The sequence below is a fragment of the Mastigoproctus giganteus genome, chromosome 11 (assembly GCF_048544385.1).
Source record: "Mastigoproctus giganteus isolate SK-2022 chromosome 11, ASM4854438v1, whole genome shotgun sequence".
Lineage (NCBI taxonomy): Eukaryota > Metazoa > Arthropoda > Arachnida > Uropygi > Thelyphonidae > Mastigoproctus > Mastigoproctus giganteus.
Window position 1 is genome coordinate 104,190,197 of NC_143585.1, and position 13,843 is coordinate 104,204,039.

A 13,843-nucleotide genomic window follows, 5' to 3' on the forward strand; every position below is an offset into this window, starting at 1 on the left:
CTCCCTGGATGATATAATCATCGCGAGCACCGACCCCAAAACCCACATGTCAAGATTAGAGACCATCTTCCAATGCTCGAGACAATACAATCTTAAGCTCAAGCCATCCAAATGGGAGTTTCTGAAGCAGGAGATAACTTATATTGGACATCGAGCCGGTTCGGATAGAGTTCTTCCGGATCCTGAGAATGTGGCGGCCATTAAAAATTGTTTGTTACCTAGGACAGTTAAGCAGGTGAGAAGATTCTTAGGGAAGACTGGATTTTATGGAAAATTTATTAAGGACTATGCAGAAATATCTCGTCCATTGACCACCCTCACGAAGAAAGATACTCCTTTTGTCTAGAATGAAGTGACAGTCAGCATTTGAGAAACTAAAAACAGCATTGATATCAGAACCGTTATTAATTTATCCAGACTTTTCTCAGACATTCTATTTGAGTTTCAATGCCTCGGATTATGCGATTTTGGAGATTTTGGAACAGAAATCACCAGACGGTTCCTAGCATCTCATACAGAAGCAGATTACTGAAACAGGCCGAGAAGTCATATAGCACTGTGTAAAAAAAGAACCTGGCTATTGTGTATTCGCTCTCACAGTTCAGACCTTACTTGTATGGCAGAAAATTTTTCATAATATCAGACAACACAGTGCTGAAGTATCTACTTCAATTAAAGAACCCAACACCTCGATTAACCCGATGGAAATTGATGCTGCAAGGCTATGATTTTTCAGTCGAATACCGGCCGGGTCATCTACACTCGATTGCAGATTTCATTTCTCGACCAGTACTAGAGGAGAAGCCTAAGCCTAAGTCACGCAGGAGAAATGTCACAAAGACAGTTGCACCATTGTTGACTGAAATCACCCTAGAAGCATTAGTGATGCCGAAAAATGTTACTAAAGATCTTGTTTGTTGTTTGTTTGTTTGTTATTTAGGAGCATTAGCAACTAAGGCCATATTGCTCCACTAAAGATCTGATGAGATCACTACAGAGGGAAGATGACAAATTAAATCCTTTAATCACACAACTGGAAGATAATACTCAACCTTCAGTGATGATTCTAGATTCACACTATCTGAACGATGGAATACTATATCGTTATACTCTTCCTGATGCCAGATCTACTAGAGAAGGGCCTCTAGAACAATTAGTTGTTTCACATGCACTAAAATTGGAAATCATGAGTGCATGTCGTGATCTCCCTCAGAGTGGTCATCTAGCATTTGACAAAACACTACAAAGAATCAGGAAAGATTTCTTTTGGGTGAATATGTATAGCAACATCAAAAATTATGTGGACACCTGTGCTTCATGTTTGCAGAGAAGGGGATATAATCCGAAAGCAAAGGCAAATGTGATGCATGTTCCTGCTGAGTCAGCACCTTGGTACAGAGTGAGTATGGACATACTTGGGCCATTACCCACCAGTTTAGATGGGGATAAATACTTTCTAGTAGTGGTGGATTGCTTCACAAGATACGCAGAAGTGATACCCTTGAAGACACAAAAAAAAGCTGAAGAAGTGGCGATGGTATTTATCAATTTTGTTGTGGCAAGACATGGAATTCCACAAGTACTATTGACAGATAGCGGTAGTAATTTTTGCAGTCAGTTAATGAAGAACATTTACGAATGCCTTGAAATTAAGAAGCTTCAAACAACTGCATTCCATCCCCAATGCAAAGCCAAAGTGCAATGTCTAAACAAGACACTGGCAGCAATACTGTCACATGTGGTTAATACCACACAGTCAGACTGGCATATTTGTGTACCACTAGCTGTTGCAGCTTATCATTCTGCTGTTCACTCATCTACACAAGAAACACCTAATTATTTGTTATACGGCCGCGATTTGGTCCTACCTCAACACATTTGACGTCTCAAATTCAGCCGACTTACGCTTCTTTAGAACATTACTCTGAACAAATGGTAGCAAGAATGCAATATAGTTCACCAACATCTTCAAGAAGCCGCAGAAAGTCAAGAACATTACCTTTCCACAAAAGCTGTGGATAAGCAAATCAGAGTAGGCAGTGTTGTATATTTGTATACGCCGAAAGTTAGACCAGGTCAAACCTGTAAGCTGGCACATCAGAGTACCGCACCTTATAGGGTGATAGCCCAAACATCTGTAAATTATCAAATTCAGCACATTTACAGACCCAGAGACAAACAATTGGTTCATGTAGATAGGCTTACTAAAGTAATAGATCGTAGACCATTTCCAAAACTACAGATGAAACAACCTGAGACTGATACACCCCACAAACCATCCATGGAACACACTAAACCAAAGGAGGTATATCAAGAGCCAGAAGAAGAAGAAGAAGAAGAAGATGAAGAACTATGGTTTGATGCAGACCTGCCAACAACCAGGTTTCCAACGAGCCTACCGATGTCTATTCCTCTGGCACTCTTGCCAAACAAAGGTGTGAAAGAAAATTGAGTAGTGAAAAAGATCAACAGACAGTTCCACATGGTCGAAGGGAGGAGAGAGGTCATGCTCAGCCTACACATCAATATAACCTGCATAGCAGAAGTCGAGTACCTCAAGTCTCTGTACCACTTCCTAGAAATGATGAAGTGACTATGATTCCTCAATCACCGACCGAGCCAGTTACCCTTGAAGAAGTTCAAATTTCTGATGAAGATGCAGAACAGAATAACTCTGCTGTTGCTCCAGACAATGAGTCTCAACCAGTACAAACCTGTGTACAAGGGGGAGCAGAAGCACCAACGCCTCCCTCAGATAACCTAGGACTAGTAGAAAGATTTGTGGATTGGGTTACAGCTCCCGATACCGGCGCCTCCGTAGCCAGGTGGGAAGGAGCCGCAGTGCGTAGCACACATTTGTTGATTAAACCAGGGTTTGAGCCCGTCACCACCAAATACGGAGGATGCGGAAAGGTCAGGGAATGACCGCCGCATATTCCCAGAGCAATATGGCTTTAGTTGCTAATGCTCCTAAAAACCAAATAACAAACAAACAGCTCCCGATACCGAGCAAACCCCAGAACCAATTTCAGAATGAAATTGGGTGAATGATGGATATGATTATATTGTTAAGTTGATAGATGCATTAAAATGAGCATTTGGTTAACCCCAAGAATTAGGGATTTCTTGTATTGTACTTATTGGCTTAACTAGACACTGGACATCGAGAAGGTTACCTTAATGGAAAAAAAAGAGAAAGGTTAGATTTCATTAGACTCTATCATTGTGTTTTGTCAGCAGTTGTTATTGGATAGCTCAACGAACACAGGGTATCAAATGGCATAGTTAGAAACACAGGAAAGAGAACTTAATTTATCATAACTATAGATTTCAGGCAGAAGCATAAGTTATTTTTCAGGAATCAAAAAGAAAAAAAAAAGAGATTAGTACCAGAACTTTCAATTAACTATTTTTGAGTAGTAATCCCCTAGTTACTTTTTCTTTTCTCTCTCTCTCTCTCTCTCTCTCTCTCTCTCTCTCTCTCTCTCATCATTTATCGGAAAATTCAAGCTCAAGAGAAAGGATCCAGAGTGGGAAAAGAAAAGAAAATATATTCAGTTTTTTTGGGGAATGAAAAGAATCAATTAGCCTAGGGACGGCTGGTTCCTCCCAGTCACTACTTGTTTTTATCATTTTTCTGAAGAAAAGAGTTAAGTGAAAAAGAGGTAACATCTGAATTTTAAGGCCAAGATAAGGGGATCTTCTTATTGTGCTATTTTGAAAAGAAAACTCAGTTTTACTCTCAGATAAATGTTTGAAGAAATCTAAATCAGATTCTAGTTCTATAAATAATTTTTTCGAATAGAACCTTATTTCCTAATTAGAACCCTATCACATACGAAATCAAGGAGTTATTGACATTGCATTAACATAGGAAGGTCAATATAGAACAAATACGTAGTTATTATCAACTATAATGAAAAAAAAAACAGAAACAAACCTGCTGAAGTATTGTATTCATGCTCGTGCCTCCAAAAATCCAGACTGCTGTTTAAAATATTGTGCTACTTACGGTAACCAGTGCCTATTCTCAAATTAAGAGAATGAAAGAAGATAGAGAGGAAAAGTTTCTTTATTTGCCAAGACCAAGGAAGAACAAAGTCTTTGATGCTGTTAATAATAATTATGTTGAAAGCCAGAAGAAATAAGAACCTGATTAATCTCTACATTAATAAAGCTGTGAAAGAAATCAGTGCTGTAATGGGCAGTTCAATCAGTGTGAAGTTGGAATCATAAGATGTGCCTACTCTAGGAGGACATCCACTTAGGTCGAATCAGGATCCCACTTTAACTCCTGGCAAAGGCTGTCATCATTTAAGTCGACTCTATTAGTGCTATTTATGTGACGTGCAGTGCTGTGTACCCCAGAGAGTTATTTTCCTTGGAGAACAGAAGTACAGTGCAGTGTCTGAACCTTTCAAAAGGGAAGCAACTATTGCATTAGAAACAATGAAATAAGTGCAAGGAAGCTGAACCTACATCATCACCAGAGAACAATCAACAGAAAGTGTTGTGATTCTGATGATCGGATAGATTTTTGAAGAATTAATGTTATACTAATGAATTAGAATTGTATGTTAATATGAATAACCTATTTTAATTATGAGTGCTTATATAAATGTTAATGTTAGTTTTCATATATATGTTAACCTTATGTTTTTTACCTAGCAAATTGTTTTACAATATGTTTGATTATCTTATGTTTATAATTTCCTAAATTATAAGGACATATACTAATACCTGTTTTTTTGTATTGTTTCATGTCTACTCCTAGAAAACCTAGCATTAGCATTAGTAGAGGCATATGATGCAAGAAAGCAAGCTTATTCAGCATCAGCCAAAAAAAAAAACCCTCTCCCATTTCACCCCTCCGTTCGTTCGAAATACCTGTCCAGTTGAGCTTTAAATTTGTTTAGGCTATCAACTTCAACAACAATTGATGGAAGTCGGTTCCACCAACCAACCACCCGCTGGCCAAAGGCAAATTTCCGCACATCTATCCGACATCCGTCCTTCCTCAATTTGAATTTATGCCCTCTGAGGTGATTATTCTGAGAAAGATGAAGAATCCCATTGGCATTGAGCATGCTCAAACCATTCAAAGCCTTATACACCTCTATCAGATCACCTCGCCGGTGCCTAGTCTCCAGACTCTGTAATTTGCAAAACTTAAGCCTTTCTTCGTAAGAGCAACCCTTTGTTCCATTTAATAATCTTGTTGCCCTTCTCTGTACCCGTTCCAGCAGCTCTACATCCTTCTTGAAATGAGGCCTCCAGACCTGTATACAGTACTCAAGATGTGGCCTAACCATTGCCTTATACAAGGGAATAATCACCTCCTTATCCCTGCTAGAAAAATTCCTGTATATCATTGACAAGACACCATGAGCTACTCTTGCAGCTCGTCTGCACTGCTCAGAGAACTTCATATCTGCCTGCACAATTACCCCCAGGTCCTTTTCATTCTCCACCACTGTCAGTGTAGTACCGCAGAGTTGATACATTGCTCTGGGGTTACTGTTACCCATATGTAGTACTTTACATTTGTCAAGGTTAAACTTTATTTGCCACCTGTCAGCCCATCTGTTCAACCTTTCCAGATCCTGTTGCAGCAGCATAGCGTCAGTAGTGTCCTTAACGACCCTGCCAACCTTTGTATCATCTGCAAACTTAGACATTAAACTTGATATCCCATCATCAATATCATTCATAAACACCGAAAACAACAATGGACCCAACACTGAACCTTGAGGAACTCCACTAATAACATTAGTCCACGTTGAGCAGTGTCCATTGATTACCACTCTCTGTCTTCTGCCACTCAACCATCCCCTTATCCATAGCAGCAATTTGCCTCCAATGCCACACTGCTCCAATTTGTGCAGCAGTCTTCCATGTGCAACAGTATCAAAAGCCTTTCTAAGATCCAAATATATAATATCAAAGTTATTCCCTGCATCCAGTTCTTTTGTGACTACATCATAGTATCCAATCAAATTGGTCAGGCAAGACCTGCCCTTAACAAAACCATGCTGCGTCTGAGCTATAACTGAATTCTTGTCTAGATGATCCTGCAGTGCTTCTTTAACCAGTGCCTCCATTAATTTACCTGGAACAGAAGTTAAACTAACAGGTCTATAATTACTTGTGTCAGCCTTTGATCCTCCTTTGTGAATTGGGGTTACATTTGCACATCTCCAGTCTATGGGTACCTCCCCTGAGTCCAAAGAAGCTCTCATAATTATGGCTAGGGGTTTGCATACTTCCTTTGCTGCCTCCTTTAATATAACTGGATAGATCCCATCCACCCCAGGTGCCTTTTTTATGTTTATCCTCAACAATCTCTCCTCCACTTTCCTCTCAGTTATTACAAAATCATCCAGCTCACTGCCAATGTTTACTTTACCTACATCATTCTCCTTCCTGAATAACTCCTCATGCGTGAACGTAGATGCAAAATACTCGTTTAGATTGTTAGCCACCTGAGCAGGATCCTCAACTGTTGAACCATCAATATCCAGTGGACCAATCTGATTCATCCCTTTCCTTCTCGAGTTCAAGTATGTAAAGAACTCCTTCCTGTTTTTCTTTGCATCCTTTGCCAAGGATTTTTCGTAGTCTGCCTTTGCCTGCCTAATCTCCTTTGTGACTTGGTTACAGACCAACTTATATCTATCATAGGCTTCCATGTCACCCATTAATTTGTATGTATCCCATGCATTTTTCTTCTCTGCCACATGTCTCATTAGTCCATCTGACATCCATTTAGGCCTAAACCTTGAACAATATTTCTTAGTTGGTATGTAAAGCCTGGTAGCCACCAAGATTAGTTCCTTGAATGCTTCCCATTTTGAGTTTGCTGTTGGTAACATCATCAGTTGGTCCCACTGTATAGAATTTAAATACTGTCTCAGACCATTATAGTCGCCTTTACGAAAACAAAAACCCTTCCCTTTACCTCTGATGGTAGTTACCTCCTTGAGTAAATCCCACTTCAACACACTGTGATCACTGCCTCCTAGTGGTTCATTTATCTGCAGGTTCTTAATGCATGAAGAATCACTACTGATAATCAGATCAAGAGTATTGCTCCCTCTTGTTGCCTCACGAACATGCTGATGTAGAAAACAATCATCCAATAAATCCACAAAAGCCTTGCTAGTGTGCGAGTGACCAACCCACAAATTCCAGTCAATATCTGGGAAATTAAAATCCCCCATTATAAGACTCTCTGATTTACTGGCCCACTCCATTTCCCTGTACAATATATTGTTATACTCATCAGAGTCATTAGGCCTATAGCACACTCCTACTCTCAATTTTGATTTCCCTATGCTTATGTCACACCAAACTGACTCGACACTGCCCTGTCCATCGATGTCAACTGGCTTCACTTCCTTTGACTTTATGTGTTTCTTAATTAATAGCATAACCCCTCCTCCCCTCCTGTCCTGTCTATCCTTTCTATATACATTGTATTCCCCAAATTCCAGTTCCGCATTACTTATATCTGTGTGACACCACGTCTCTGATATCCCAACAATATCTGCCTTTGATGTTTTGAGCAATACCTCAAATTCATCCAATTTATTTACCAAACTCCTAGCATTGGTGTACACGCAGGTATACATGCACCTGTTTGTATTCTTAGCTACCCTAACACAACCCATGTGTTTACTTGCAATGACTACCAGCAGTCTCTGAAATATCCTGCATCTTGTTTTTCAGACTTCTGCTCATTTGAATAGAAGCAGTGCAAGAATCACTTCCACCTCTGCCAGTGGCTACTGTTAATCTATTAGTCCTTGTATCCCCCCCAACTAGCAGTTTTCCGACCCACCTAACACTGCCTCGACAGCATCAGCAAAAATTCTTGCACCCTTTCTATTTAAGTGTATCCCATCCCTGTAGAAGCAATCTCTCCTGTTAACAAGTACAGTCCAGGCTGAAAAAAATTCTACCCCTTGAGCCTTGCACAATCCCTCCAGGGCCGAATTGATCGACAAGGCTCTCATCATATACTCCCTCCTATCGTGTCTGGGCAGAATTGCAGACACTTTCAAGTTCAACCCTAATTCACGGCTTTTTTTCAACAGTGACCTGTACTTGCTAAGTAATTCCGCCGGTCTCCTACTCTTAATATCATTTGTGCCAACGTGTACAACTATATCACCTTTTGTGCCCTTAAAAGATGATATCCGCTCTACAACGTCATCAACCTTTGCCCCTGGCAGACATACCCTGGTCCTATTCCACCTATCCTTTTTACAAAGCATGTTTCCCTGACAATAGAGTCACCAACAACTACTAGTTCCTGTGGGACCAGCGCATTCTGCCTAGGGGGCTGCCCCTGTGTTGCCTGATGACCAAGTGCAAGCTCTGGCATTGATGTGGGCAGCTGAGAGCTTGATGGGCCCCTCAATTTATTTCCTTCGAGGGCATCCACCCTGTCCTTCAAGGTCTCATAAAGGCCCATAACAACGCTGAGTTGTCGCCTGATTTCCTTGCACTCCTTACATCGTGCACACACAAAGACATCCCCCCTTGGCAACCTGGAGAACTTTGGAAAAAAAATATAATGTATCTGTGCACCTATGCCAAGGACTTGGACTGTGGAAGAAAGAAAAAAAAAAGAAAGATGAAAAATAAAGTCATACCTCGTTGAAGGAACTTTTCGATATCACCTCATGAAGAAAGAGAGATGGTGTTACACGAACTGTCCTTGGATTAGTACCCATGCACAGTAACACATATCCTAATCAAATATTTATCACCTATGTTACTCAAGTGTTTACCACATATATTAATCAAGTGTATATCACATACATTATTGAAGTATTTTTCACCTATGCAATTGAGTGTTTATCATATATGTTATTTGAGTAATTCCTATAATCTGATTTTCCAGATTAGTTTTCTTATATTACACAAAGGTAATATGTTGAAACCTATAGTTAGCCTAACACCTTTTACTTACTGTTGTTGTCCACATTTATGTTATTACATAATATAGATTTTGAGATTGATTAATAGTTTGTAAAGGAAGGAAGCAGATAAAAATTCATTTAAATACCTTTCTTAGCCCATGATCATAACCGTTTCTGGATCCGAAACGATTATCCCGTATCCAAGAAATTCCAGCAGAGTAGAGGAGGATGTTAGACCGAGAGTTTCGGGATCTCTCAATAATCAGGTTGACTCTATTAACTGATAAATAGCTAATACAGTGTCTTGGGATATTTTAAATGAATTAAAGCGACACTTCTTTAAAACTCTTCAGTCTACCCAAAAATCAACTACTTTATTGTTAATATTATATCTCGGGAATCTGTAGGATAAAATTATAAAACTGTATTCATTCAGAACCTATGTTTTAATACAATAATGGAGGAGAAACTTATTTTCAGGGAGAGTGAGTGTACGGTCAAATAATGCTTTTCCCTCACCCTAGTTCCTGGTCGTTGGCCTCTCACCAACAAAGCCAGAACATCTCCGCTCCCACGCCCACGATGGTACTAGAAGGGGCTTTATTGCTACAGCATGGGGGGGACGTTCAGTCGTCCCCTCCCGACGACTACCACAAGTGGTAGCGTCCCTGCGAAAGGGACATTCTTGGATGATTCTATCACTATGACGTAGAACGAGATAATGTTAGTATATAAAGGGTTCCAGGAGGCACAAGGGGAGATAGAAAGTCTAGAGAGGAAGCAGGACAGACATAGGAAGAAGATCAGAAGTGAGGGAACGTCTCACCATCAAACGTCGAGAGTCCTAACGATGTGAAGGGAGGTTCTGCAGTCGTGCATCACTCCAACCTCAAGAACGGCCGAGGAGTATCAGAAACAAAGGAAGCATGGCTCAGAAAGACCCCGCCCTAAGTCCAACCAGAGGGAAGGAGGTCTCACAATCTGTCCTGAAGTAAGAGATTTAATGGGTAAGCCATTATCTTATTTGCGTGAAAGTAAACCTATGGAACATAACACAAACAGATACCATTTCAATTCTTCCTTCCTAAATATTTAATCTTTGTTAATTTGATAATAAAATGGGAATTTCTCCCAGAGTAGTTACACAGAATCTTACAGCAGGGTGCTGTGGGAATTAGAACTGGGAGGGAGTGAGTCTGTTCACATTGGAACTGATGCAAGATAGTCTAAAGTGATGGACACCAAAGCATTTTGCCTAAGGTTCTTCTGTTCCAACTGCTCCTGTTCTATGTTGAAGTGTTTTGTGAATTGAATTGTTTTCTGAATGTCGTAGCTTGTGAATCTACAACCAAACAATAAGTCTATTGAAGGAATAGTCCCAGTGATACCAGAATCCAGTATGTTGTAAGCCATTACCATATCCTTGTTATGTTATGAACAGAAACCTAGAAGCATATATACACATAATTTTACTTCTCTCAAACCCACTAGATGGAGTGTAAACCTGTATGCGTGTTTATTTTTGTTTTAATAAATGTTATGTGTTACCCTAGGTCTCTTCCCTCTGCCAGTATTCAAATACACCAGCGTCAACCAGTTCAAACCCAGGAGGGGTCATTGCGGGGGATCGAGTTGATACCCTGTGCTCATTCAATCTTTCAGACACAGCGCGAATCCAGTAGCTGCAGTCCCCTGAGGCTACACCGCACCTGAGGACCGAGGGCAGGGATTTTGTCCTAAGAGAGGAAGTAAGTTAGAGCGATCAGGCGAAAAAGGGCATCACCCCACAAGAGCGAGTGGAAACAAGGTGGCACCCTGAAGCAAGCAAGCCCAAACAAGAAGGTGCCACAGTGACGAACAAATAAACAACGTTGCCCACAAGATGGTGCCAAACCACACAAACAAAGGGGCTCGCCATTAATTCTCTCTCTCTCTCTCTCTCTGGGATTCCTCAACATAAATTTGCAAATTTATATCAAAACAGGTGAAGTCTAATAAGAATTTATAAAATAATTTATAATAAGTTATATTGTAATTTACTGTATGATTCAATAGGAATTGCTTTCAAACGAGAGCCTGCAACAAAATATATTTTCGGTAACTCGTTTAATTGTACGAAGAGGACAATTTATTCGATTGATTTGGATTCCGATTCCATTGGATTCCATTATTTCAATATAAATCTTTATAAAATGATGCAACATACCTAACAGTTGCGCTTTTTTAGATTTCTGAAAGGTAAATTTACATAGTCAATTTTTTATCTTGAAATAATGTGATTCAGCGATAGATCCTTCCTTCTTTAATAAGAAAGAAGTGTTTTAACATTTCGTATAACGTTTCAACATTTGATCGTTTTAAGATTTCAACATTATATAACTTTAAATTATTAATATCATTAATTAATCATGTTAATAATAAACTAATATAATTAATGTTAACCTCGCAGGAAATTAAGGTTTATGGAAGGAAGACAGTTATTCTCAATATAAGGTTTAAGAGTAAATGAGATATTCACTTACTCGTTTGGAAAATCCGCAGCATGGTCTTCCTGTCCTGGGACATCAACATGAATGAAAACAGACCGCTGCTTGATCTCGGTCATACAAGGATGTTCCACAAAGTCGTGAAATGATGAATCTGGAATTCGTTTATAAATATATTATAAATGTGAATTATAATTATAAATATATAAATGTGAATTATAATTATAAATATATAAATGTGAATTACAGGCTCCGACAAAGCGATGTGTTTGCCTTTTTATTTACCTAATTGTTATTTTATATTGTATTTTATACGTAGTCTTACAGTTATAGTTACGCTGGTTATTTTTATTTTTAATTTAGATAAAGAGTTTTTGTAGATTACTACTTAATATACGTAAAACCGTTATTTCGTTCGAATCTTGCAGCCATTGTTTTCGTATAGAGTAGTAGGGAATTCAATTTTTTAATTGTAGTAACTAGGTAGCTCTAACGTATAATTATATAGCGCAATGCGCATCACTGAATTTAGGATTCTATTAGATAGCATAGTATTGACAATTGATTAATTAAATTTATTGACTTTTTAATTTAAAATATCATGCTCTAGACTAGAGCAGCAAAGCAATGGGCACAAAGTGGCAAGAGTGCTGTGACTCGGGGAGAACTGAGGGGGCCATTCTCCAACGCATCACAGCCTAAAAAAATCTGCAACTTGTGAAATGTTTGCCGAACTCTGTGGAACAGAACTTGATCTAGCCAAGGAAGATGTCTTTGTGTGTACCAGGTGCAGAGAATGTCTAGAAATTAGGCATCAACTCAGCGTTCTACTGGGCTTCTATGAGAGCTTGAGGTGTAGGGTAGATGCCCTCGAAGAAATTAATATGAGGGGGGCCCGTAAAGCTCTCAGCGGCCCAGCTTAACGCCAGAGCTCACTCCTGGGAATCAGGCAACACAGCGACAATCTCCAAGGCAGAATGCGCTGGTCCCAAAGGAACTAGTTATTGTTGGTGACTCTATTGTCAGGGAGACGGGAAATATATTGTGTAAAAAGGATAGATGGAACAGGACCAGGTTATATCTGCCAGGGGCAAAAGTTGATGACGTTGTAAAGCTTATATCATATTTTAAGGGCACAAAAGGTGATATTCTTGTACACGTTGACACAAATGACATTAAGAGTAGAAGATCTGCAGATTTACTTAACAAATACAGGTCACTGTTACAAAAAAGTCGTGAGTCAGGGTTAAATTTGAAAGTGTCTGTAATTCTGCCCAGACACGATAGGAGGGAGTACATGATGAGAGCTTTGTCAGTCAATTCGGTCCTGGAGGGAAGGCGCAAGGCTCAAGGGGTAAAATTTTTTTCATCGTGGTCTGTGCTTGTTAACAGGATAGACTGCTTCTACAGGGATGGGATACACTTAAATAGAAAGGGTGCAAGAATATTTGCTGATACTATCGAGGCAGTGTTAAGTGGGTCGGAAAACTGCTAGCTTGGGGGGATACAAGGACTAATAGTTTAACAGTAGCTGTAGGCAGAGGTGAAGGTGATTTTTGCACAACTTCTATTAGAATAAGTAGCGACCTGGAGCGTGGGGTGTTGGGGGTTTCAGGGACGGATGGCAGTCATCCTGAAATAGGTGGGTATATGGGATGTGTTAGGGTAACTAAGAATAGGAGTAGGAGCATGTATGCTTGCATGTATACCAATGCTAGAAGTATAGTAAATAAATTTGATGAATTTGCAGCGTTGGTCAAGACATCAAAGGCGGATATTGTTGGGATATCAGAGACGTGGTGTCACACAGATATAAGGAATGCTGAACTGGAATTTGGGGAGTACAATGTGTACAGAAAGGATAGACAGGATAGAAAGGGAGGAGGTGTTATGCTGTTAATTAAGAAAAACATAAAATCAAAAGAAGTGCATCCAGTTGATATAGGTGAATAGTACACTGTTGATTCAGTTTTGTGTGACATAAGCACTGCGAAAGCAAAAATAAGAGTAGGAGTGTGTTATGGGCCTAATGACTCGAATGAGTACAATGAACAATTTTACAGAGAAATAGAGTGGGCTAGTAAATCAGAATGTCTTATAATGGAGGATTTTAACTTCCCAAATATTGACTGGAACTTGTGGGTTGGTCACTCACACACTAGTCAGACTTTTGTGGATTTATTGGATGATTGTTTTCTGCAGCAGCATGTTCGAGTGGCAACCAGAGAGCGTAATACTCTTGATCTGGTTATTAGCAGTGATCATTCTTGTATTAAGAATTTGCAGATAAAGGGAACACTAGGTGGCAGTGATCACAGTGTATTGATGTGGAATTTACTTAAAGAGATATTACCGTCAGTGGTAAAGGAAAGGGTTTTTTCTTCCGTAAAGGTAAGTACAGTGGTCTCAGACAGTATTTAAATTCTGTAC

At 39.5% G+C, this 13,843-nt stretch overlaps 1 protein-coding gene across 1 annotated transcript in view; it reads right to left on the minus strand.

Moving 5' to 3' along the window:
* The window catches only part of LOC150078319 (uncharacterized protein ZK1073.1-like), a 483,468-nt gene that overhangs the window by 239,382 nt on the left and 230,243 nt on the right, over nucleotides 1-13,843 (minus strand). Inside the window, exon 4 of the mRNA XM_090384761.1 lies at nucleotides 11,450-11,567. Within this exon, the coding sequence (XP_090240887.1) occupies nucleotides 11,450-11,567 (118 nt within the window). The remainder of the gene's footprint in view (nucleotides 1-11,449; nucleotides 11,568-13,843) is intronic.